The sequence below is a fragment of the Helobdella robusta genome (genome assembly GCF_000326865.2).
Source record: "Helobdella robusta unplaced genomic scaffold HELROscaffold_58, whole genome shotgun sequence".
NCBI classification, from domain to species: domain Eukaryota; kingdom Metazoa; phylum Annelida; class Clitellata; order Rhynchobdellida; family Glossiphoniidae; genus Helobdella; species Helobdella robusta.
This window is the reverse complement of record NW_008705317.1, coordinates 972,480-999,110: the sequence shown is the minus strand read 5'-3', so window position 1 is coordinate 999,110 and position 26,631 is coordinate 972,480. Positions and strand designations below refer to the sequence as shown.

The window sequence follows — 26,631 nt, the reverse complement described above, 5'->3', positions numbered from 1 at the left end:
TTATAAATTCTCCTAGCTAATCAAAATAATGCATAATATCAATAAAAATACACATGTAACAGTAATAAATGAAATAATAATATTCATATGTTGGTTTTTATGTACACTGGTGTCTTATTCAATCTCCAAAGTCCATTTTATATTTTATAAATCTGTTTTTTTTTTTAATAAATTAATTAAAACCATCAATTGACGACGCCGAGCCAATAGCGTTTGTTCCAATTGTTTTCACAAGTCGTGTACGTACAAACTTCACAAACATCGTCATCGTCGGTAGTACCAAAAACATCATTATTATAATCAGTTTCATCATTATTATTACTACCGAGTTTATCGTTAAAATAATTATCCGTATCATCCGTATCATCATTATCGATACCACCTGACATTAACTTCCTCGGTTCATTATTTGCAACGTCATCATCAGTCCAATCATCATTAGCAGGCAACGCGTGTGATGCATTCGATGACGACAATTTTTTGCGGTTTAGAAACTTGTTAAGATTAATTTTTAGAAAACAAAGACCACGCTTGTTTTTATACAAGCGTGGTCTTTTTTTTATGTCATCAATCCATCTTCTGCCTTCCTTTTCGTTTCGTCCTTTGTAATAAAGTTTTTACATGCATTGGTGTTTCCTGAAGATGTGGCTAATGTAGCCTAATTTTCTTTTTTTGACTTCAGGCAGTAATTTTCATTGTAATTTTAAGCATGATAGAACGTTTACTAGAAAAATCTTGGACAACAAAGTTGAAATCTTAAATAACAACAACAACCATTATAACCATCTTGCTGCCAACCAATAACACTGAATTTTTTATTGTCAGTTCCTCTTCAGTCAGTCACCTGCTAGCCACATGGTCCACCGGGGAGGTGGCTGCAATGGTCCGGCGGAACTTTCGAGTTTCTAACTGGAACATTCATTCTTTTAGTTAGTTGAAAAGATGAATTTTAATTTATAAAACGAGAAAATGTAAGCGAAAAGTTGACTAAAAGAAATTTAAATTGACAGCAAATCACTAAAAAGAATTATCAACAAAATGTTTTAGTGACAAACACCTAGATTACGGAGTTACAAAATATACTGGAAAAGTTCATTATAAAAGTTAATTGTGGTTGTTTAAAATAAATAAATAAAACAATTTATACAAGTTTATTTCAATTTTCTTTGGTTTTTATAGAAAACAATCTAAGATTTAATTTGATTTTTTGCCATGTATTTTCTTACATTTTATGCCATCTATATGAAAATAGACAATTTATAAATGATCGTAATAAGGGACAGTTACATATCAAAAACAAATTGGATTCTTTCACTTTCATTGATAAAACGACATTTAAAGTTTCAAAATTATTCAAAATAATACGTAATATCAATAGAAATGCACATGTAACGATAACAAATGAATGTGGAGACTTATTGAAAATAATTTGTGTATTTTATGTTCACGTGTTGGTTTTATGTGTCAATAGAACCATACAAAAATATATTATACAATCTGCTAAGTCCATTTTATATTATTTTATAAATCGGTTTCTTGAATAAATTAATTAAAATTGTTAATTGCATTGCTTATTGCAATAAAAAAGTTTTTATGCATCTGCTGGTATGTTGACAATGCCGAGCCAATAGGGTTCTTTCAAGACGTTGTAACCAGTCGTGTACGTACAGACTTCACAAACATCATCGTCGTCGGTAGTACCAAAAACATCATTATCGTTAAAATTGTTATCCGTATCATCATTTTCTCCATCAACATTACCACCCTCATCATCATTATCGATACCACCTGACATTAACTTCCTCGGTTCATTATTTGCAACGTCATCATCAGCCCAATCATCATCATTAGCAGGCAACGCGTGTGATGCATTCGGTGATGACGATTTTCTGTTGTTTAGGCACTTACTAAGGTTAATTTTTTGAAATAAATTAGAACGCTTGTTAAAAATAAAAAGACAGTTTTTGATGATGAAGTTTAGAGATTCTTTCACCGGTTTCTTCATTTTAATCACGTACGACCACTGACCAGTTGCACAGTCATACATCTCTAAGCTCTGCCAATTAGTTTTTTGTATAAACTTTGTACCATTATTTGGGCAGATTAATGTTGAGTTGACCGTCAAATGAAATAAGTTATTAGCGATAATTTACTTTAAGACTTAGATAACCAAAACATTAAGAAACGTCATTGTTAACAGAAAAACTGCGGCAAACAACATAAACAACAACAAATACAAAAAAAGCTAACCATAGAATTCTTTTTAGAGTCCAAATCACCAAATACAAAAGGAACATCTCTAAAGCTGACCATATCGTGCCCAAAACGCCTACTACTTAACATCAGGGGTTTTTCTGCCCATCTGTTGGATGCAGGATCATACTGCCACATTCGCTTCTCTGCTTCATAACCATTAGGAATATTGCACCCTCCACTAACATTTATCATCCCGTTACATGAACAACATAAAAAATGATTGCACATCACTGACATGACATAATATATTAACTTGAAACAAATTTATCAAACCTGCTATGCAAGCAACGTCAGCTGGCAAAGGAGTCAACATGCACCATTTGTTTCTCTCTGGAATGTATTTCTCAACAGCCCCGATACTGGAAAAACCAGCGACAGCGTACAAGTGTCCATTCATCTCACCAAAATAGAACTTGCTTCTTGCAACGTTCATGTCATACAGCTGAATACAAATAAAAAATTAATTAATTAATAAGAAAAAAATTTAATTCTAAAATAAAAGAGATACAAATTGGCTTTGATCTTTCATAAGTTAAATGAAACATTGAATAGTTCTAACTCTCAACCACTGTGAAGATGTCAAATCGTATGCAAAAGTTCGTTTTCCTTCTCCAGCCATATACAAACGATTGTTGAGATAACAAAACATCCCAACTTTATAACCGGAAGGTGGACCTCGTTTGTCACTAGCGTTGAACTCGAACTTTTTACTATCTCTATTTTTGCAGGTTTCAACAAAATCATACACGGACATTGAGTAACTTTCATCATATTTCTTATTCTGTAGAATAAATTGTTATTTTTCGTTTTCAACTGGATTAAATTTGTGTTTATTAATTCTGTTAGCAAGAACCTGTTAATAAGATCAGCCAAATACTAAGATCAGATCTTCACAAGCGGATTAAACATACCTGATTTATTTGGCTTAATTGCACCAGAAAATAGAAAAAAGGCTTCAAAATTGGCAAACATGGCAAATCCACAAACATGGCAACCACAAAAAATAACGTCTACTGACAAGTAGGGGCGTGGTATGTAAATAATTTTAGGGTTTTAAAAGTTCAGACCTTTAAATGTTAGCATAATATTAGCACACTGTTCGAACGAACGCATTGAAATGTTTTTTAAAACGTATATATGATCAACTATGATGCTGCAAGACAATAACCGAATTTTAATCCTTAAAATTATATTTAATAGTTAAAAAACCAGTGGCGGATTCTTAGGGGTACGATCGCCCCTCCTACTGAAATAAAGGAAAAAGGGAAAAAACTTAAATAAGAAACAAATTTTACTTTGAAGAGATGAAATTTGATAGGTAGCAGTGGCGGATCGATGGGGGGGGGCGATTGTTGGCAAACTTTTTTTTAGAATTTCTAGTTTAAACAGTGTAGATTTAAATTTACTGACATGATACGGGGGTCCATTGCGGATAAGATCGCGACGCATATGACGTCTTAGTCACATGAATTAATATTCATAGTAAAAAATAATTTAAACGTTTTTTGAATTGTGAGTTTACCCGCCTTGCCAGAAATTGTGGGTTGCCAATGACACCTAAAAATCGCCCTCCCCTTTTTATATGACCTGGATCGTCAATGTAAAAACATATTGTGTGTATATATATATATATAATATATGTGAAATGTTTTCTAATAAATAAATACTATGTTTTTCAAGGATGGATCTCAGAGGGCCCGTTATTTGTGGCAAAAGTTAGTGAAAGTCGTTGCTTCAAGTTTTTGAAGGGAGGAAAATAGACATTATAAGCACCTCCGTGAGCACAAAAAATTTTAGAAAACAAATTTATTTAAATTCCCCCGTTCATCAAATTTGTTTTGTTATCAAGTTTTTGTTAAAAATTCACTCTCCCCGGTCCTTGATTTCTATAGATTTATTGAAATCCTTCTCTTTTTTGCCTACTTTTTAGAGAATTCCCTCTTCCTGGTCGTTGATTTTTTTGTAAATAAATTTCCCCCGGTTGTCAAACAATTTTCCAAATCATCTTGACCAACACCCGCGTCAGAGTTTCTTAGATCGGCCACTAGCGTTTTTTGAATATCCCAATGGGGTCTTTTTATCCGGTATTTACTATTTCATGCTTGCGTAATATAAAAATAATGTGAATGAATCAAAAGATATTTTGAAAAAAATTTGTCTAGCATCAAAGTAAAAATGAGCAGCCTACCGTTATACCATCCATGAAAGCTAATAACTTGCCAACACTTCGATAACGATTTGAATTTTTTCCAGTTTTTGAAACGTTTAATTCCATTTTCTTGAGCACGTCAACACATTTTTGTTTTTCTTCTGTAGACATCAAATTGAACCTGACTTCTCTAAAAACATTTTCGGCATATGGTCTTCTTGATTCTTTAGCAGAAATCCAATCAGCGATTAATTTAAAAATATCGAACTCACTCTCTGCATTAACAAGATCTGATTTGACCAAATGAAGCAAAATATCATATAGCAAAATTTCAGGGCGTTTTGCAATTTTCTTAAAATTTTTCAAAACAAATTCATGAATTTTGTCGACCACCTCAACTAAAGTGTACTTTTTTGCAAATTTCTTGAGACGTGCATACGATGAATCATTCAAATGTCTCAAAAGGTGTTTAAGATATAAAGTCATCATGTCATTAATTTGCAAATAGGACGCACCATCAAAACCTCTTTCTATATTTTTCAATCGCTTCATTTTTTTAGTCCTCATTTTATTTTCTTTCTCGCTGCATCGAGAGATCAGTAAAAATTCTTTGATCTCTTGTAGGCATAGATCGGAAAGACATTCGAATGCAAGTTCACTAAAGTGTGCATCTCTCATTCCACTGTTGACAAGGGCTTGGTAATAATCGCTGGTCTCTATTAATGAAACCCTGGATACGTCGAAACGACCACCTGTTTTTGAAATGAACACAATCGTTTGCAAATGATCGGCAGCTTCACCTTTCCCCATTTTGTTCATTCCTGTCTCCATTGCTCGATTATAAAACAATTTTTGTATTCGGCGCAACAAGTTAATTTTAAAAACTTTACAATCAATTCACGCGTGCTTTAAAAGTAAACACGTGCTGATAATTAACGGAGAAAAGACAGTAAATATATAACTTTGGCTTGGTCATCCAAAGATACAATTTACGACAAGATTTTTTTAATTCGGAATTTTATTTATTTACTAAATGATTCGACCTACCTATTTAGTAACACATAAGTTAAAAAATATAAAAATTTTCTGATAAGTAACTTAAAGACTAAATGATATTAATTGTATTCGGCGCAACAAGTTAATTTTAAAAACTTTTCAATCAATTCACGCGTGCTTTAAAAGTAAACACGTGCTGAAAATTCACAAAGAAAAGACAGTAAATATGTTATATATTTATATATGGCTTGACTCATCCAAAGACACAATTTACGACAAGATTTTTTTTATTCTATCACGAAATTTTATTTATATACTAAATGACTTGACCTACCAATTTAGTAACACATAAGTTAATAAATGTGAAACATTTTTGATATTTAACTTAATAAAATAACTAGATAAAATAATTATCCTAACATTGTATTTATTTGATACGCATCCTAATATTAAACGAATCGCAATCATTTAGTTGCCTCAGTAACCAATGCCCATATATACGTGTAAAGTAAAATATATAGGCCATTTCATTGTAAAAAGCAGATTGTAGAGAAATTAGCTCATTGCGCTAAGGGGTAATTAGCATATTATGTATTTGTTCAAACATGATATCATTGATCACGGCCCCTTGGACTTTCCCAAACAAATGACCAAAAAGAAAACAAAATAATCCCTGATGTGAATTAATTTTTTTAGTACTTATTCAGATAGTCAAAACAGGTTTATTTCTTGTCAATTTTATTACATCGTTGATAATTCCTCGATTGTTTATCTGCACTTCAAGATATTCCTGTAAATTTTTCGATGTACTATTATTTCTTGATGCAATAAATTGCTTTCTTATAATAATAAAAGAATATGCGATTAGGCGTTTTATCGTGACAAATCGTGTTTGTTTTATTTGGAATGTATGTTTTGTTTTATTGTATGTGTGCTTGTTCGCGTGTGCATGTAATTCAGTATACATTGTTGGTATACAACGCATTGGTAATTCTCAAAAATATAGGGATATTTCAAACACCATTAAGCGTTTTTTCTTTTCTCATTCCCATGACTGATTAGTTGGTAATAAAATTTTTGGTTTTTGTTAGAATTATTATTGAAAGTTGATACAGTATCGATGAAAATATTTCTGGCTACTAGAGGTGAACGGGAATTGAAATTTGTTCCCAATGCCCACCCAAAATTTGCACTGCTTTTAATTAGCTGCTAAAAGATCCAAAAATAAATAAGAATTTTAATTTGTTGGCTTCAATTAGTGTTGACATTTCAAAAATCACATATTTAAACGTAAAAAAAACTGTAGAAAATTTAAAAAACGTGAAAAGAACTTGTTGAAAATTCAATGAATTTATAAAAGAGGTACATTTTCATTGGCATAGCACAACTCAACGTTCGATCAATCAACTAAAAATCTATTAAACAAAGTCAGTTGATTGCAATTCATAAAAAATCAATTGAAAAAAATCAGAAACATGTTATTAAATTGATCAAATGGCACGTCGAGTTCAACTGATGAAAAGAAAGCAACAAAAAATCACGCATCCTTTGTTTGTTTCGGTAAAACAAATTAATAAACTAAATAATTTGAAAAATGTATATAACAACGTTCCTAGTTATGCTTATATCTTTTATATAAAACATATATAATTCTTAAAAGGCAGTGAAACATATACATATAATTGAAATTATTTAATTTTACTAGCAGCAAAATATTAGATAAATTTATTTTTCCAACTATAGAATCCAAGTTGTAATGATGTTAAAGGCGATTTTGATCGTGGCTGCCTTGGGCTTCGTCCAAAATGGTGAGTATTGAATATTGTTCTGTCTGTTACTGCCTTATGTGATCGAACAGTTCATAAGTTTTATTTATATTCATTATCATGTGAAATGTTTAAACGTTTTGTAACTTATCGAGTGCGTTTTATGTCTATTTTTTTTATTAAATTTTAATCCTATCTTTTTATCTAGCTGAGATAAAGTGAGATGAATTAATAACAGGGAACCGCAAGTTAATAAAAAAAAAGAATAGGAAAAACAGAAAAGCTAGCACGAATAAGACATAAAATAAAAGCGTTATCAATCGATGTCACGCAAAAAAAAATTATATTCATCATCGAGGTCATCATCATCGTCGTCGTCGTCATTATCATCATTGCTATATTCAATGTTTTTTTTTAATTATCATCATCATCATAATTGTTGTTGTTGTTAGCATTTTACTCGGAATCATTGATTGCCATTGACAACATCATTGATATCTTTATCGTCGACCAGTAGCATGTGGTAGTGGTACATTGTACTTAATAATGGCTGTAGTAAAATATACAGTAATTTGATATTAGTAGCAGCTGTAGCAGAAGTGATAGCAGAGGAACGTTGCAGTGACTGTAGTAATTGTAGTGGCATTATAAGTAGTAGTATATGAGATTTTTATATTAACTATTACTAAGATTGTTTTTTAAATAATACAAATTATTTAAAATATAAATAGAAATAAATCTCTGGACAATAATAATGTGAATTAAATTTTTCAAATTTTTTTGTAAAAATAAAACAACCGACAGGTTTTAAAATATATTTTCAAGCAAAGTTTTAATTTCAGCTAATTCATTGTTCATAAATTTCTAAAGAATTTTTTATGATATGTTTAAATACTACAAATTTGAATAATTGCTTTTATCAATTTAAAATTCGTTCATTCAAATTCAAATTCACATTCAGCTACCATTAGAGGTAACGGTCATCACATTCAGCTACCATTTGAGGTAACGGTCATCACATTCAGCTACCATTTGAGCTGGCTCGCATTGGTACGTTGTCACTCCTTTCGCTTTGTCAAAATAATCATAGCAATTAGGAGTTTCTTCGGGACAGTTCAACTGTTTGTATGGTGTTAATGTACAGTTATTTATTGCTGCATAACTCACAGATTTACACACACACACACATACACACACACACACACACACACACTTACTCATTATATATATATATATATATATATATATATATATATATATATATATATATATATATATATATATATTAGCAATAACAATAATGCCAACAATGATAGGATAAACCATTTTAATTATATTAATAATAAAAAACATAAAAAATGACCTCTGCACATGGGTCTTTGCATGTACAAGTTTCACATTTATTACTGTCGACCACGCGTCCTGATATTGGGCAGTTGTTGGCAGGACACGCCAGCTTCGGACACTTACCAAACCCTTTTAAATGACGTTCAGCAGAATTTTTGACATTAAAATGTTGAGTTGCGAGAAATGGTAATGACCATAGACGCCTTGTCTTGTTTTTGTTTTTGTAGTGAGGGAGTTCGAATGCGAAGAGATCCCCGTCTAACACACACAATGTGATTTCTATATATTTCTATATATCTATATGATTTCTTTTTTTTATTATTTTTTGAATATGTTATCGACGTTACATTTTTTCAAAATTTCTATTTTGCTTTTTTGTTATTTGTTTTTATTTTTAACTGATATGTTTTTTTACCAGTCAAGAGTATGCTGCTTCTTTTGGCCCTTTTCTTTAAAACTCTCTACCTTCTTTTCTGACTCTTTTATCACTTACGAAGTTCAGAGCGGCTCTCAAGTCTTAAGACCCAAATGTTTAAACAATTCACTGAGGAGCGCTGTTGAACATCTCGGAAATAATGCTTTACAAACGTTTTAACTTATTGATTGATTGATAATATTCATCTCTTTTATATTTTTTCCAATTCACTGTTTAAATAAATGAATAAATAAATGAATGAGTTAATTAATTAAGTAATGAAGAATGAACAACCAAAAAAGTTAATGAATTAGAAAAATTATTTACCCAAGTTTAAAAAACAACTTGCCAAGATCAACCACAGGAACATGTTGCTGCCCTGCATCTGAGAGCAAAGACATTTGTTAAATTAAAAATATTTGCATGGTAAAAATAAAATTTATCGCTATGCGAAGAATCAATACGTAAAATAAATAATATTATATCTACAGTCATTATTATTTGCAATTTAATTAAATAATAACAATACTATTAAAACAGTAAAAAAGAATCAAAATATAAAAAAATCTTTACTTTGAATGTAATCTACCTGTAGTTTCTACTAACCTGTTTGAAAAATTTTGCATGCATTTATAGTCAACAAATTTATATAAAGGTTGTTTTATAGTACAATATAAAAATGTAAACAAGTGAATGAATAATGATATTATTGTAGGGATCATACGAACTGAAAAAAATTAATAAAAATTTAAAAATGTTCAAGTAAAGGTATTTTTAAGATATTCTGAAAAATCACATCTATGTAAGAAATATTTTAGTTTTTAAAAAAAAAGTTAAAATGTTTTTTAATTGTAAAATGGCTATTTCTTTGAAACTCCCTTCCTTGCCTTTTACATAGTGCATAAAAACTTGTAAGCACGCGTTGACGACGTGTTATTAAGTTGCAAGTTGGTTAGAAATTATTTTTTGCTTGTCGATCGATGTCTATTCTTTTGTTTTAATATTTTTCCAAGTTTTTCTTCACATTTCAAAAAAACTATTCTATAAATAATTTATTTTAAGTTACCAATCACGCAATTGAAAAATTTCTTTCTCGTGTTTATCGTTGATTCATCGTCGTCGTCATTATCATCGGTGCTATTTTAAGTCTGTAATTTTATTATCATCATCTTCATAGTTGTCGGCATTGAATTCGATATCGTTCATTATCATTTACAACATCATCGTCGCCCAATCATCTTTTACATAAATGTATAATAATTATATATATGTACATGTTTTATGTTTCCCAAGCCCATTCAAAATGTGTACGCTGCTAATTATAGGAGTTCGATATTGGTCATAGTCATAAGAATAATTAATCTTACCTGAAGTAACTAACTCATCTGGTACAAACTTGTAGTGATTTTTTCATACCTAACCATGGAATTATTACAAACAGTTGGTGCTTCATTTTGAAAATAATGTTGTGCATCAAGTACTATTTTTGTACAAACATGACAGGTTTGGTTGTCTTTCAAGCGTTGGTGCAGTTATGGTACTTCTGTTTCTCTTCATGGAGAGCTTCCTCGAAGACAATCCAAGAATCACAAATTTTTTATCATGTACCGTTAAAAAATTTTGGAATATCAAATTTTTTAAACCTGTTTTTGCTGTATTTGGTGCTCTCAGAGTTCATCTGGTTGAGTCCTTCTATAGTGTAACCATTGCTACAAGAACTTTTCATTCTCAACTGAAGAGTTTTTATGAGACTCTTTCAGGAAATGTCAAAAAATGTGAAAAGAATGAAAAAACATTCAGTTTGCTAGAGACTCGTCAACGAATACAATACGTCGTGACAAGACGTCGCTTGAGTTCAGTATTTTATTAAAAGCAACTTGTGCTCAACAAATCAGTCATCTGTCGCCATGGAACATTATTTTCGTGAACGTTAGTTGATATTATTATATTGAAGTATATATTCTGTTTATTCTAAATATGTATGGGTGATATGACTTTTAAACTTCTTTACAGTTTCACAGACCTACGCAGTTCTCTGAGTGCTACATTTCAAACTAGAATATACACACAAGCATCCTTTGAATTCCATTCCTGCCTTCCACTCCAGTCCAGTTAATATTTCTGACAAATAGTTAATATTTAACCACCAAAGTTTTATTTACATGACAATATATTATATATTGGTGAATTTTGGTGTATATATATATATATATAAACACATACAATAAATAATAGCAGTGTATTTTCATGTTTAGAAAGTGCCGTAACATCGCCTCTACACCGTTGTTATGTAACGCGGTTTTTTGCCATTGAACTCCTGACATGACGGTGAGTCAAAATTGTCTAAGTTCTAATTGACTTCATTTATTTTTAACAAAACGGTTAAATATTTTAATTATTTATACCACTTATAATTATAATAAAAACGACTATTTTATTTTATTAGAAGGTAAAATTTTTCTAATTTTTAAATTTTAGGTTAAATTACTACTACTGACTACATATTATATATGACATGTGTGTGGCATAAAAATATTAATATTATTATTAATTGATTAGTTAATTTAATATTTAAATGGTTATGCGTTTCATTGACATAAAATATAAAAATAAAATGACATCTGAAATAAATTTAAACATGTTAAGTTATGAATTATGTAAATGCTGAATATTATGAGATCATAATTTTTGCAAATTTTTTTTTTATAAAAATTGCAATATTTTAGTTTTGGTTGCTGGTTTAAATTTATAGAATATGTCTTCTTTAAATTTATTTGATAACCTCTAATTTCTAATAAAACTAATCTTGTTTATTTTATATACTTATAGCTCATTTAGTTAGTTGATTCTTAGTTTGAATAACTTTGTAAACAAAGATATAAATGATAGAGCAAATAGCAACATAAATTCATGAAGTTATAACTATAATAATGAGTAAACTCTTTTTGAGAAAATATTGCCTATTAGTTATTGTTTTAGTTTTATGAAAATACAATTCAAGATAAATGAATAAAAGTTTAAAGTCAATTAAAATTATGACGATACCATATCTACACCATTCAGTTAGAGTTTGAATAATGAGCAGCAACTTCTGAATCACTTTAAATGCCATAAATAAATGACATGTTTGTTACATGCCGATATATTATATTTAGAATATATCTCTACTCTGATATCTAACAGGTTTATTTATTTTATGGCTAAACAATTTAATTGTTTGACCAATTTTATAAACCAATTTTATAAAACAGTGCTGAATAATTTGACACACAACTAAAATTTTGATGAAGTATAAAAAACTATTAAGAGGAAGTTAAAAGCCCAAGGTAATGAGTAGCACATTTTTTACAAGGTTTACAAAATGGTTTTTCAGTCGCAGTGTTTCATATAACAACATTAAAAACTCAATAATAGTGGCTTATTCACTAGTAAATTTGACAGCCTTTGTCAGAATGTCATCTAAAAGTACCAATGGAGGTGAGCCATTTTTACATAATAACATTCCAAATATTTTGAAGCAAAATATTTTGAATTAAATATTGTAAAAGTCACTTTTTTGTTGTGTTAATGGAATCGTAAATTAAATTTTTTTATTGTTATCATTTAATCAAATAGATAAATAAATGTACATACATCCAGTTTCAGAGAAACATGCAGTGCATGGCAGAAAGATGTTTCCACCATTCCCAGAAGGCACCAAACTTGCCATGCTTGGTGAGTGTGTTACAATAATGGTAATATTATTCTAAACAAAATTTCTTACAAAATTTGAGTAAATGAACAACAACACCCTAAATGAACACAAACAGGGTTAGGATGCTTCTGGGGTGCAGAAAGAAAATTTTGGAAAATAGATGGAGTGTATTCAACTCAGGTGATCAAAACTTTTATTTTACATTCTAAAAATTCTGACACTATTAAGTTCATGTTTCAAGGTCGGATTTACTGGTGGCCACACGAAAAATCCATCATACAAAGAAGTGTGCACAGATCGAACTGGCCACAATGAAGTTGTTCGAATTGTTTATGAACCTAACGTTGTTTCTTATGAAGATTTGCTCGTGGCATTTTGGGAGAGCCATAACCCAACGCAAGGAAACAGGCAAGGCAATGATGTAGGCACACAGTATCGATCTGGGATATATTATTATGATGTTCAGCAAAAAGAATTAGCAGAAAAGTCAAAAAAAATGTATGAACAAAAATTACTCGAAAGTAATAAATTTGGTAAAATAACAACAGAAATACTGGAAGCAGGTGAATTTTATTATGCAGAAGATTACCACCAACAGTACCTTCACAAGAATCCTGACGGATACTGTGGCTTGGGGGGCACGGGCGTTTCTTGCCCAAGAGGTTTCTAAGTGAATGTTTTTTTCAATTGCTTTGTGTCAGATTTTGAGTACTGCCACCTATTGTTAAATTTAATGACCCCATGTATGCACAACACCTTTGACTATTTTTTAAATTACATTGCATCATGTCTGAGTTCAGTTGTTTATCTTTTTACGAACATATCGTAAAACTTGTTTCCATGATGGTGTTAAACAAAAAACTATCACAAACACTTTATTAATTTATCGCAGTCAAACTTAAAAATTAAATACAATTCTTTAAAACTAAATTAGGAATTTTTAAAAAATTTGATAAGTACTCAACACGCATGCATCAATATGCGTCAAACTGAAATAGCAAACATCAACTATTTAAACAATATATTCAGTATCATTTTGATTTTTGTGCCAGTTAATAAAATAATATGAAACAAGAGGAATGATCAATTATTTAAAATAAAATACAGCTATAGTATTAACACTGTAAAATCAAGAAGCTATGCTATGTACATTGAAGCTATTTCAAATCTTCAAACTGTTTCCTTCCTTGTCATCTTCATCCAAATTTATAATTTCATCGTATATCTCTACATTTCTGACACTGCCAAAAAAGTCTGTGAGAGGCACTTGGTCGGGGTTCCTGCCAAATAAATCAGTTCTCACCGCCACCGTGCTGATGCAGACACTTTTTGGACAGACCTTCAGCTTGTAACCATGATATTAAATTGAATGATGTTCAACAGTCTTCATTATGTAAATAATTTGCATCGTTTATAGTCCTAAAATTAGTAATTATTTGGTTCAATACAATTTCAAAGTTCGTGAAAAATAAGTGAATAAATATTTTCATTTGAAACTAAAATTTTCTAAAGATCAGATCTACAGATTTCTGCACTGGAAATTAGCGTTTGACAGATTTACAAAAACTATATACACAGTTTAACTTCTACGTCTCCAGGATTCCAACCCCGCCTCAAAACATCAAATTCATTTCCTATGCAGACGACTTCACAGTCTACACCACTGGTCCAGCTCTATTGTTACTGGCTCAATTGTTACCTGCCGAAGCTCTTTGACTTCTTCAACAACAAAAACTCGGAGATTTCCATCTCCAAGTCCACAGTCACTCTTTTCACTTCACACACATCACAATATCATCACCATCCTTCAATCAAAATCAATAACAATCTCCTTCCTCTTGAGCACAACCCAAAAATATTAGGCCTCACCCTAGACACGATGCTTTCCTTCTCACAACACCATAAACAAGCAGCATTGAAGGCCTCTAAAAGAACCAATATTTTAAAGGCACTCAGTGGTACTACCTTCGGTCAGTATAAGGAAATTTTTCTACAGACCTACAAAACCATCAGTCGTTCAACAATCAAGTATGTCTGTCCTGCCTGGGCATCACTGACGTCAGATTCAAGTTTTTCCCGTCTCCAACGCTCCCAGAATGCTGCACTACGTCTGGTTACAGGTTGCCATGCCGTCGCATCAGAACGACACATGCCCTCAGAACGCCAGATGTTAACGTAATGGCAGCATTCAGAGCTAATAGCCTCACAATTCCTTCTCCTATGGCATAACCCAAGCCGCCCGTGCCATAATATCATCATACAACCTTGTCCTCATTGTGACATAAAAATCACCCTCCTCTCAAAATGGTCATCAACAATAAATCCGGTTTTACCAACAATAATCGACGATAACACTCTGAAGACGGCTTTAAAGAGCCTACATACAAACACTGCTAAAGTCACCGCTGAGTCGTACCAGTCGCCGCTATTGCTCGATGGATGACCTCCTCCAGCACCAAAAATAGATCCTTCAGAAGAATTACTTCCAAGGGCTATCAAACGGACCCTCGCCCAACTCCGATCCGACCATAGTATTCTTATAAACAGCTACAAAATCGGAATCGACAGTGGGCACACCAACACCTGTCCTTTCTGCAACAATCATACAGATGATGTCCAACATTTGTTTAGCCGTCCTCAAAACTCCACGGACCTTCAATCAATAGACCTCTAGAGCAACCCTGTTGCAGTGGCGGATTGGCTCCGACCTCGATTGGAATCCTGAGGGCCCCCGGAAGGGGCAACAACAACAACAGAATTTGATTTGTCAAAACTTCAGAGACATTCAAGTTTGAGACCTACGTTTTAAAAAAGACAAACGCTTTAAGAATATTAATAAGTGTACTTGAACAAACATAAATTGCATATGAACGCATCGTACATATATAACAAAAATAAGGAACATGTAAGAAAGACTTGATACCAGTTGGCCCATAGTGTGGTTGGAGTCACTTCTGACTTGCTCTAGGAATTCCAGCACATAATACGTGTACCTATCTATGATGAAAACTCCGATTGCCGGGTCAGTGTGGTGCTGGTTACAAAAACAAAAGTGGTGAAAATGTGCAATCGGTAGTCAAAAACATCACATAAAATTTCTCAAGATATTTCTCTGATTTATCATTAGTTAAAACTTAAATAAATCAAAAAGTTAAAAGGATCTACAAAACTATTATCAACAAACATGAAAAGTACAAAGCACATTAAGTTTAATAAATATAAAATGAAGATGATTATTCAGACAAAAATTAAACTGACTGATAGTGAATCCTCCCCAACATGACTGCTACCAGTGGCCAATATGTTTGGAGAGTAAAATCTGAGAAACATGGACTGAGCCTGGCAAGTGTCAATCATGAAGAAGACTTCATGGTACCTACAACAGTTTCAGTGCAATGCCAACCGTTTTATTCATAGGAATCATAAATTTCATCAAACACAGTGGTAAAATTATTTAGAGTTGCCAAGTACTAACAGAAGATGAGAAAGAATAGAGACAGGACTCTTCAAGTAATTTATTTATGAGTAAAATTTGAAAACAAAATGTCTCTAAAAATTCACCACTATGAAGTAAACACGTATAATACCAAAATTATAATTTTATATAAGAAATTTGAGATGTGTTGAAATTGGTGTGTGGAACCTGCTGCCAACCTTTTCTTCTGATGCATCTGTTCGAAGGCATCTGCTAGTTCAATGCTTGACATCTCCTCTGAATCTTGAAATTTCAAGAATCCATCACCTCCGTGACCTGAAAAATTGTAACATTCAATTTTTATTGCAAATTATGTTCTCTAATGTACAACTTTATTTCAAATATTTCAATTCATAGGACAATAATAATTTGAAATACCAAAACTGAGAAACAGATGTGAAAACATTTATTTCACAAAAAATATTTCAACAGAATGCAAACAATGTGGTGATAGTGATAAGAACTGGACCACAAATTGTAAATGCAATAATTTTAATTTTAAAAAAATCAACAATGAAAAAGTACCAGTCATGTACACAAGAATGTTGCTTCTCTCATCAGAGAGCAATCTTTTGGACCTGGGTGTGCTTGCTGGCAGCCTACCTGTCAGAACTCTTATGAAGTTCTCAACTGTTACCTATTTTAAACATATCATTTGTTTGTTGAATTAAAATTCTAAAAAAGTTATTTGATGATTTAAAAGTATAATATAAATTTTATGAAACACTTGTATATGTGAGTGCATTTTAAATGTGAGAAAACTAACTTCATAGCCTCTGTAATCAACTTCAACATCATCTCCATACACATTTATTTGCTGGTTGGCATTGTTGAACACAGAGGCTTAAATTATTGAATTTAAATAAACTTTCACTTACTCAAATTTTGTTGAAATTGAAAATAGTAGAAAATACCAAAGAAATGGACGTGAATATTTTTTTTAAACTAATAAGCGCCCAAAAGAACAACCTGGCCTTGGGTTTCTTGGATTGCAAGCCATATCATCAGCAATCATCAATATGATCTGACTGCAGAAATATAAATTTTAAAGCCTTTTTAAACAATAAAAACTTTTCAAAATAAATAAATATATTGATGTTCTAGTAAAGTATTCAAATAATCAGCAAAACATAACATCAGTAATAAATGAATTAACTTAAACTGGACAACAAAGTGAATAAATAAAAATTGAATAAAATCATTCATTCAACCTATCAGGAATGCCCAATCTCTTGACACTCCTGTATATAGAGAGAACATTAGCAATGTGTCTGTAATTGAACCAGAACCTCGACGTGTCAACCAGCACTGCCCAGTTGTTTGTATGTCCGCTCTTGAAAAATTCTCTAACCTTTGAATCAACCTATAGATGTAGTGTTTGTTTAATTATTTATTTTAAAATAGAATTGAGAAATACTATCTGTCACTTATTCAAAGTAAAAATATTAGGAAACAGCAACAATTAGAAATTTGTTAATTTAAAAAAAATATTAATAATTTAATTAAATAAAAACCATCGACAAATTTACAAATTTTTTCAAATTAGGACTCTGAAAATATTAATAATTATACATTTGATTTGATTTATTAATTGATTACGATTACATTGATTATTATTATAGATAAATTATATAATTCAAGCAAGTTATAATATATAATCATTATATTTTTTGATTTCAACATCAATTACATTACAATGTAATTTAATTGATGTAATGTAATGGATCATGGGCATAATCCTATGACAGTGCCTACCATTCAATTGAAAGCACGTTATTTACACGTAAATAAGTTTTATATAAAAGATTTATAGGGTTTGGTTAGGTTAGACTGGGTTTCTTTATTATTAGATTAAAATTTATATTTTTAAAAGTATCTTCACGTTTTTGAATCATGTGTACTCTTTCATTTATACTTACTCTCGCGTTGCAAGCACTGTTCTAGTATTTTGCCAGATCATCTACTAACCTACAAGCACAATACAAAATCTGCAGACACAACACACTAACAGAAGACAACACTTACAATCACAACATTCAATCTACTTTTATAATAAATGATAAAACAATTTAATTTATTTTTATTGGATTCTAATGACAATAAATTAGAATTAGATTAGAGATATTTATTATTTATTATATTAAATTTTTCATTAGGACAGGTTAAAAAACCCAGAAATTCCAAAAGTTTTGAAATAGACTTCACTAAAATATCCTAAAATCTTCCATTTCGCAACTTACATCGGATTCATGAGCTGAACAGACGCAGACCGCAAAAACCGCAAATACTGAGAAACCGCAAAAACCCAACATGTTTTCTTTATTTTTTTAGTTTTGGTTGCAGACGTACGTAAATTAACTTTTCAACTGTATGGAAAGTTTGGTGACTATTAATAAATTGCTTAACTTATCTGACGAATAAATGAACCAAGACCGCAGACCTAGCATTTCAATAATTATTATATGTTAATGATTTATTAAATGTGAATTTTTTATTTGTTCCAAGATTGTTGTGGTTGTCGTAGTTGGTTGGTTGGTGGTTGTCGTAGTTGGTTGGTTGGTGGTTGTCGTAGTTGGTTTGTTGGTGGTTGTGGTAGTTGGTTGGTTGGTGGTTGTTGTAGTTGGTTGGTTGGTGGTTGTCGTAGTTTGTTGGTTGGTGGTTGGCATGTTATTTCTGTACTGAATTCCATCATTCTATGTTCCTATGTTTATTATTAGTTAGCGATGGTTATTATTACGATGTTAGATGTGTGAGTATGGGTGTGTGTTTATGTGTTTAGTGTTTAAATAGTATGCGGTGTAGTGGTTTGTTGATTGTGTATGCTTGTAGGATGTCGTTGTGGTTTTGGATGCATCCATGTAGGGTTAGAGTGGTGATGATTTCTTCGTAGAATGAGTTAAGTTGTCTGTTGTATGGTCGAACGATTATGAATTTGTTGTTGTGGTTTTTGTTTCCGGTTTGAAGAATGTTCTCGTTGTTGTTGTTCTGGTTGTCGTTGTTGGCGTCTTGGTTGTTTGTCACCTCATTTGTAATGCTGTTATCAGATTCTGTTGTGCTATTGTTATTGTAAGTGTTGGTATTGTTGGTATTGTTGTTGTTGTGGTTATCTGATTCTACGGTGTCGTTTTCGTTATAGGTGTTGCCATTGGTTGGGTCGTTATAGTTGGTGAGAATTTCGTTGATGAAGGTGTTGTAGATGGTTTGTTTGTTATCTTCTACATCTTCTTCATTGTCGCATGTGATGTTAGACGTTTGTGTGTCGGTGTCGTCGTCGGTGATTGTGTTGGTGTTCATGTTTCCATTGTTCGGGTTGTTGTTGTTGGGTTTTGGTGAGATCTTTGTGTATTGCTCTGCGATGGCTTTGAAATGTTTTTTGAGTTTTTGGTAATTATATCCTCTTTGCTTGAGTCTGTTGATAAGTTTGAAGCTACTCTCTTTGAAGTCAATGAACAGTGATGAAGTGGATGCGTAGCGTTTGATTTGTGATGTGACGATTGATTTGAAGGTGTGTGGTGGATGGTGTGAGTTGTGGTGTAGTAGATAGAAGGTGTTGGTTTGTTTGAAGAAAGGTTTTGAATGTAAAAAGGGTGAGTGGGATATTCTTATTATATGTTAATGATTTATTAAATGTGAATTTTTTATTTGTTCCAAGATTGTTGAAGTTTGGGGTGTCCACCATTTTATTGTCTTGTATGCATGAGTGTGTATGTAATGTGTGTTTTTAAAGACCATGTGTGTGTGGTATGTAGTATGGTGTGTGTGTTTGTGCGCGTGCGTGTGTGTGTGTGTTGGAAACCTTGTTCAACATGTGTGATAAGATTAACTATGTTTTTCGATTAACGGTTGGTGAGAAACTGGAAAACCTCGCTTCATCCACTAATCTCATCTCAATCAAATAAACACGATCAAAGAAAAACAAAATCAATTCTCATTATTTTGATCATATGTTTCAATTTCTTTCAGTTGAAGCAAAAACCTTAACAACAACAAACTATTTAGCATCCTTAACTAAAGCAAATTCTAGCGTAACATATAGCGCCGCAATCCCAGGAGGTGGTTTCAATCAGGACTTAGCACGCACGGCTCAGCTGTTAGATTTGCAGTTTTTTTTTCAAATTTTGGTTACATCTACGCTACTTATTAATACTTTTAACAATATTCAATGCAGATATAGAAATAAAATGTGCAGTTAGTTTTTATGGTGTTGGTCGCGTTGAATTATTAATTTTTTTTAAAGGTTTGAAAGCAAAGTTTAAAAAAAACTGAAGCATTAATAAAATTTATAATGGACGTTGTTTCTACTTAATACGTTATCATTTTTTTGTAACAATTTTATACATCTTATGTATTAAAAAATATTGCTAACTACTCAATAATGAATTTATTAATATAAAATGTTTCATTGAATTTTACGTGCAAACCAAATTGCAACAGAACCATCATTAGTTTTTTCTATATTTAATCATTTAATTGATTTAACGAACCTACGCGTTGGAGATGTTGCAAAATCGATCGCAAACACTTGTAACAGCCTTAATAAAATTTTTGCCCCTAGCAATAATAATAATAATTACGATTTAATTAAAGAATTTTATTAATAATGGCAGTTTGAAAACTTTCTACAAATCATATTTTAAAATATTATTTACCTACTTTGACATTTTAGTGAAAAAAAAATCAGGACGTAGGCGAAAGTTAATGAATGTTGTTCTCATATTCTTAACTAATTACTTGACGTTTATTTACGAGCATTTTACGGTATTTTGAGATTTTATTACATACTCGGTGGCTCATGATTAATGGATTGTTTGGTTGGTTGGTTGCTAGGGTAGGCTGGGCCAGCCAGCTGCTTCTTATTTCATTATTATTCATATTTTTAACACATTTAAATTAAAATTTATGTCCTCACAATGATTGTATAATCTTCTTCATTTCTTGTATTATCGCCTTGTTATATTCTTCTTATGAGTTTTGTTTAGTTCTCTTTACACTTTCTGTTAAAACTTTTTATGTTTTTCATGAAAATTTTATAATTTTCTTTTCATTAGCGGAGCAGACGTGTCGTTAATATATATCGTCGAATTCTTATTTAGATCGTAACTTCGCGTGTTGCCAGATCGTGCTATTGATAACCACCCCACTTTAAAGTTATAAAAATTAACATTGATTCTAGTAACACCAGCAACACTAACGAGACAACATTAATTAGATAAATAATAATGATAACAATAATAAAAGATTATTAGTTGTAGAGTAGAAGTTGTTGTGGTAGTTTTATTAGTAGTTTTTGTTGTAGTAGTATAAGTTGTAGTAGTAGTGTTAGTAGTAGTAGTAGCAGCGGCAATAGTAGTAGTAGTAGTAGTTAGTAGTAGTAGTAGTAATAGTATCAATAGTAGTAGTAGTAGCAGCTGTATTAGTAGTAGTAATAATTATTATAATTATAACGAAGGTGGTGATAATTACGATTTCAAATAAAATGATCTACGTGTTGTGATTAATATGCGTTGAAGAAAAATTTTCAATATAAAAACATTGTAATAAAAATTTAAACCAGCAGTTACAACAATCTGTCCTACAAGTTACAACAATCGAACGACATATTATGTTCGACGCATCGATTTACATTGCGTGTGATTGGGCAACACAACAACAACAACAAACTACAACAGCATAACTAACAACTCAAGTTAATGATGTTGTTACAAGTTAGTAATGTTGTTAAATTACTAACAACACCATTTAGTAACACTGTGATTTATTAAACGTTAAACGAACACGCTGAACCCACGCGTTTATATAAATGCAGTTAAGAGTGTTTCAGTCAGTCAGCGTTTGAATTTATATTTTTAATCGGATATTGAATGAATTACTAAATTGACTTTTATTGGAATTTTGATCAAACGATGGCAAAAGAAACGCTGGTTGTCGTTCTGCTGATGATGATCTTGTTGCACGAGTCACTCTACGGAGACGAAGACGTGTTAGTTTAATTCTGGTGACTTTCATTTCAAATTGTGATGATGAGACAAATTATTATTTTTCTCGTGTTGCGGATTCTTGCAATAATTTGAAAAACATTTCACTAAAAAGCGTGGTGTTATGGCCTGCGTAATAAAATACACTTAGGTTGTTGAAAGGGTGATTAAAAGTTTTACATTATAATTTGCACGCAGCAAGTACATGATAACCATCCCTAAGTTCATCCGACCTGGTACAAAATTTCAATTTGGAGTCTTCATTCCTGGACTGAATAATATCAGCTACGCTCTCAACGCTGAAATAAAAAGCTTAGCTGGTGATGTTTTAGTGAAGAAGACAAATCTTTTGAAGGCAACATGTGAGAGCATTTGAAAACAAAATATTTGCCATCTCTATAAAATCTTTTTATTGAATAAATACTCATTTTAAAGCATTTGTTTGACAAGGTTTATTATTTTAGTTTATTTAATTTTTTATTTTTAGCTGACAACACGTTCCTACGAAGCCTCAATGTTAGTATATTTTTTCCATCTAACAAAAAAAGTTGCGATTCATTTCCTAGTTTGTTCATAACATAACAGTTGCAAATGCAAAACTCTACGCAACTGCTAAGTTAGAACGAGTAACCATCGACAACAACCTGCAGATTCCAAGCACTGTGCCAGAGAGCAGCTACACATTCTACGTGACTGCCTATGATGGCATCAACTTCTCAGACAGCCATCAGTTAAGTGTCGATAGGAATATTCACTCCATATACATCCAGACAGACAAGACCCTTTACAAACCGGGCCAAAAAGGTTGGAAATGTTTGACTGCATTTGTTAATTATATCTACGACAAAACAGCTGTCTGCCGATGCTAAATTTTTTATGCTACTCTAAAATTTTATCTGTTAAGTTAATTTACCAAACAACCTTAGCGGGCTCTGTGTTGATTTAATTCTTCCTACTTATATGGCAAGTAAGGTAAGGTAGTATAGTATAATCTCAAAACACCAGTTAAGTGGCAAAAATTTAATATTAAAAGTGAATGTCTTTACAAAACTGCATAAAAAATGTTAACATGGTCGTTGCTTAGGATGTTATTAGTACTCTTTCTAAATCAGAATCTTTATTTATCAATACGTTGTTCGATGGCTTGCTCAAATTTGTCAGATTAAATTGAAGTAATAATTTATATTTTCTATAAATTTATTTATATTTAGTAATTATTTTGTGAAATAAGTTATATATATGATATAATATATGATAATATAATTAAAACTCTTTTATTATCAATAAACTAATAGGGGAAATGAAATAAAAATAAAATTGAATTTCATTGTACAGTATAATAAAACCACAATATATATAATATTGTATATTATATATATATATATATATATATATATTGATATGAAACTCTTATTGCAATAAATGCATACTTTCGACACCAGTCAACTACAGAGTGCTGGCGATAGATCCTCAATTGAAACCGTACAAGGAATCCATCAACATAACCATCTACGTACGTTTTTTTTACTTTCTCAAATGGTTTTAGCCTTTTCAAAAGTTTTTTCCAAGTATCTTTCTCTTTACTTTAGAAATAAATTTGTTGATCATTTTGTTTTAATCAGGACACAAGTGATAACAAAATCACAAAACTGACCAACCAAAAAAGTCCAGCAGGTTTGTATCAACCATAGATACCTTAAATTAAGGATCTGTATTTTAAACTTGGTTTCATAACAAATCATTAAAAAAACTTGGGTTCATGGCTTTAAAACAACTGAAATTTAAACTTTCATGTCACCTATCGGTTTGGGGATCAAAAGAGAACAAGAAAAAATAGTTTTTTGCTTACAGTTGCAAATAAATAAATAAAAGTGCTGATAAATAAATTTATAAATAAATGTTCTGTTTAATTCTCGTTTTGTTTATCATGTTCTGTTTTATCTTCGCTTTATTCTGTCTCTGTTCTGTTCATGTCCATGGGGTGTCCACAAAAAGCCTCAGATCAAGTATCCACGTCTGCATTTTATTTTGAAATATTTTTATTGTTAGTGTCAATCCTGAAACTAATTTCGATGCAAAACAACTTCAGTTTTATTTGTTGGAAGCTGTTGAATTCGTTATTAAAAGCTGTGATTGCATTATATCTTTAGTGTGCGACAATTGTCCAATGAATCAACCTTCAGCCCTTGTCACAAAAGTATTTCTTGCATCTGATTATGTGCATATAATCAAAAATAACTGGACCACTGAGCCCAATTTTCTATAAAAAACCGTAGCTGCGTTACTTACCTTGAAAGAGAAATTGGTGGCACAGGCTAAGTATGGTGATAGTTTCATGTGCGTACATTATATTACTTAACATTAACAAAATTGCAGCAGATTATAAAAAATTTAGAAGATTTAAAAAAAAAACAATAGCCAAAGTTGGAAATTTGTTCACGAAAAGTATTTCGTTTTTAATGAAATATTTTAGTGTTCACAAATTTATAATATAATAATTACCTTAAAAAAATAATAATCTTAAAAAACACTTTTGTTGAAGATGTCAATGGTTTATGCAAAGTTTTAAGTAATAAAATGCTTTGACCTTCATGCAAAGTGAACCCAAGTTTGAAACACCGAGCACGAGCGCATCAGTTCTTATTTTAAGGTATCTATGACATTAACGTAATTAATTAGTATTCATTGTAAAGGAAGTTTCTACTTTAGTAAAATATTAAAATAAACACGTCAGGGGTCATAACAAACGCCTTGAACCTTTCCGATATCACACCTCTTGGTTCCTGGAGAATTGTTGCTGAAACAAAAGTTAGTAGAGTGGCTCTGTTAATTAAGCTATTGGAGTTAATGCTCAGTTGTTATAGTGCCAGGTTGTCTGTAGCGGTTGTTTGGTTGGCTGGTTGTTTTGTTTGTTTGGTTTGATTGGTTGCCTGGTTGCTGGTTACCTGGTTCAATCGCAAAAATATCATTGCCTATCGTAAGTTCAAGCGCATGATGCGTTATTTTGTTTATGTTGGATGGCAGTCAAATGTTGAAGTCTTTGTTAAATAAATTGTAGAAAATTATAGCCGATATATTATTGTCAACAAGATTGATCATCCTTTGTCGTTGTTTGTGTTTTCGCCTTGGGTTTTTTGAAAGTAAACTATAAGCCTCGCTCGCTTGTCTGATGTGGTGCAATTTATTTTGCTATTAAATATGGGCCGGAATTTTTTCAGAGCTGCTCATAAAAAAAAGTATATACTCATAAATTAAATAAACATTTGCAGTTTGCATCAACGGAAAAAACAATCCAAGTAGCTGAATATGGTTTGTATATCCAAATATAACGTCTGCTTTATTTTAAAATAGTTTTCAATAACTTCGGTTTCCAGTTTTGCCAAAATTTGATGTATCGGTGAACGTTCCATCGTTTTATTTCATCAATTTGAATAATCCTTCCTTACAAGAAGATCTCCATGTTTCTATCATTTCCAAGTTTGCCGATTATTTATTTTAGTTTTTAAAAATTATTTGTCAAATTTATACATCCTGTTATGATCGCCAAGGTACTCGTACGGTAAACCAGTCAAAGGCACGGCTGCCATTCAAATTAAATTGTCTTATACTTGGTGGTCTCAAAGTGAACTTAATCAGATAACTAAAATTGTCCAGGTGCTATTTCTTTTAGTTTATTTGTACTTTTTTATTTTTCCTTCATTTTTTCAAGTTCTGAACAATTGTTGTTTCTTAAGTTAACTGACGGAAAAGGAGATCTGGATATAGCGTACAAAGAGTTGACTAAACTTCTACCTACACAAACATATCCGTGGATGAATCTAAACTATCAAACATTAAACATTGAAGCAAATGTCACAGAAACTACTACTGGAATCGTATTTTCAGGAAAAAGTGAAATTCAATGCAAATCTGATAGAATGATTTTGCAGTTTTTATCTAACTCACCAAACATTTTCATTCCTGGATTGCCATATACTGGATTTGTGTGTATTATATTCGTTACTCAATTTTCAATAACTTGAAAAATAAATTTTCATTTAAATGTTTTCAGTTGAAGTTGAGTAAAAGTGATTCAAGCAGTCCTGCTGCATCTGACGTTAGATATGCCAATGGAACTTATAAAAAACTGACATTAACTGCTACAATAACATATACATCTTACAACTCTAACGAAAACAAAATGCTGCTGATCAGTTTGGACGCCAATGGTTTTGCTAAATTTGAATTTCAAACTGATATTACTATGGAAGGTATTTCTTTTCAGGTTAATTTAAACATGTTTTATTGATTACGATAGAATATGACGTGTTACTTGATAAATTTGCCACTTCAGGTAACTTACATGGATGACGTTGGCAACCAAAACATTTACAGTTATCAGTATGTTAATAAGTTCAATTCGAGAGATAATGCCGGCATTCTACTGGTTTACTCCAATAAGGACAATGTGGTGAAAGTGTGTATCAAAATTGCTGAATATCACTTTTGCTCCTAAGTACAAAATTCAGTTTAATAAATTTTTGTTTACATTATTTAAACAGCCGGGATCGTGTGCGAA

The 26,631-nt window shown here is 31.4% G+C and overlaps 7 protein-coding genes across 7 annotated transcripts; 2 read left to right on the top strand and 5 right to left on the bottom strand.

The window, feature by feature from the left end:
- Positions 1-1,591: 1,591 nt before the first annotated feature.
- HELRODRAFT_180048 (hypothetical protein) lies at positions 1,592-3,705 on the bottom strand (the record flags this gene model as incomplete). The annotated part of the gene is made up of 5 exons (XM_009028811.1): positions 1,592-2,056; positions 2,251-2,486; positions 2,626-2,698; positions 2,816-3,037; positions 3,667-3,705. The coding sequence occupies 5 exons, from the start codon at positions 3,703-3,705 to the stop codon at positions 1,592-1,594; spliced, it is 1,035 nt and encodes a 344-aa protein (XP_009027059.1).
- Positions 3,706-4,175: 470 nt separating this feature from the next.
- Positions 4,176-5,236, bottom strand: HELRODRAFT_180047 (hypothetical protein; the record flags this gene model as incomplete). Its single annotated transcript, XM_009028810.1, has 2 exons — positions 4,176-4,329; positions 4,473-5,236. The coding sequence occupies 2 exons, from the start codon at positions 5,234-5,236 to the stop codon at positions 4,176-4,178; spliced, it is 918 nt and encodes a 305-aa protein (XP_009027058.1).
- A 2,924-nt stretch (positions 5,237-8,160) lies between these two features.
- HELRODRAFT_180046 (hypothetical protein) lies at positions 8,161-9,330 on the bottom strand (the record flags this gene model as incomplete). Its single annotated transcript, XM_009028809.1, has 3 exons — positions 8,161-8,286; positions 8,531-8,717; positions 9,275-9,330. The coding sequence occupies 3 exons, from the start codon at positions 9,328-9,330 to the stop codon at positions 8,161-8,163; spliced, it is 369 nt and encodes a 122-aa protein (XP_009027057.1).
- A 3,222-nt stretch (positions 9,331-12,552) lies between these two features.
- Positions 12,553-13,293, top strand: HELRODRAFT_87443 (hypothetical protein; the record flags this gene model as incomplete). Its single annotated transcript, XM_009028712.1, has 3 exons — positions 12,553-12,643; positions 12,739-12,803; positions 12,865-13,293. The coding sequence occupies 3 exons, from the start codon at positions 12,553-12,555 to the stop codon at positions 13,291-13,293; spliced, it is 585 nt and encodes a 194-aa protein (XP_009026960.1).
- A 192-nt stretch (positions 13,294-13,485) lies between these two features.
- On the bottom strand, positions 13,486-18,417 carry HELRODRAFT_115063 (hypothetical protein). The gene is made up of 9 exons (XM_009028808.1): positions 18,339-18,417; positions 17,310-17,461; positions 17,068-17,126; positions 16,865-16,941; positions 16,624-16,735; positions 16,278-16,374; positions 15,882-15,999; positions 15,547-15,657; positions 13,486-13,968 (listed from the first exon to the last, which is right to left on the bottom strand). Exons 1-9 carry the CDS (start codon positions 18,408-18,410, stop codon positions 13,786-13,788), a joined length of 981 nt encoding a protein of 326 aa, XP_009027056.1. The 5' UTR covers positions 18,411-18,417; the 3' UTR covers positions 13,486-13,785.
- A 456-nt stretch (positions 18,418-18,873) lies between these two features.
- HELRODRAFT_180043 (hypothetical protein) lies at positions 18,874-19,392 on the bottom strand (the record flags this gene model as incomplete). The annotated part of the gene is made up of 1 exon (XM_009028807.1): positions 18,874-19,392. One exon carries the CDS (start codon positions 19,390-19,392, stop codon positions 18,874-18,876), a length of 519 nt encoding a protein of 172 aa, XP_009027055.1.
- Positions 19,393-22,001: 2,609 nt separating this feature from the next.
- Positions 22,002-26,568, top strand: HELRODRAFT_180042 (hypothetical protein; the record flags this gene model as incomplete). The annotated part of the gene is made up of 11 exons (XM_009028806.1): positions 22,002-22,078; positions 22,272-22,435; positions 22,659-22,877; positions 23,516-23,586; positions 23,696-23,747; positions 24,808-24,881; positions 25,343-25,382; positions 25,448-25,550; positions 25,622-25,727; positions 26,125-26,337; positions 26,407-26,568. The coding sequence occupies 11 exons, from the start codon at positions 22,002-22,004 to the stop codon at positions 26,566-26,568; spliced, it is 1,281 nt and encodes a 426-aa protein (XP_009027054.1).
- Positions 26,569-26,631: the final 63 nt, after the last annotated feature.

Excerpts from the sequence above, each read along its gene's own strand:
- HELRODRAFT_115063 (XM_009028808.1), bottom strand. The coding sequence starts at position 18,410 with ATGTTGGGTTTTTGCGGTTTCTCAGTATTTGCGGTTTTTGCGGTCTGC. Across the intron at positions 16,942-17,067 it reads TCCAAGAAACCCAAGGCCAG|CCTCTGTGTTCAACAATGCC; the intron begins GTTGTTCTTTTG and ends CAATAATTTAAG. Across the intron at positions 16,375-16,623 it reads CATTCTTGTGTACATGACTG|GTCACGGAGGTGATGGATTC; the intron begins GTACTTTTTCAT and ends ACAATTTTTCAG.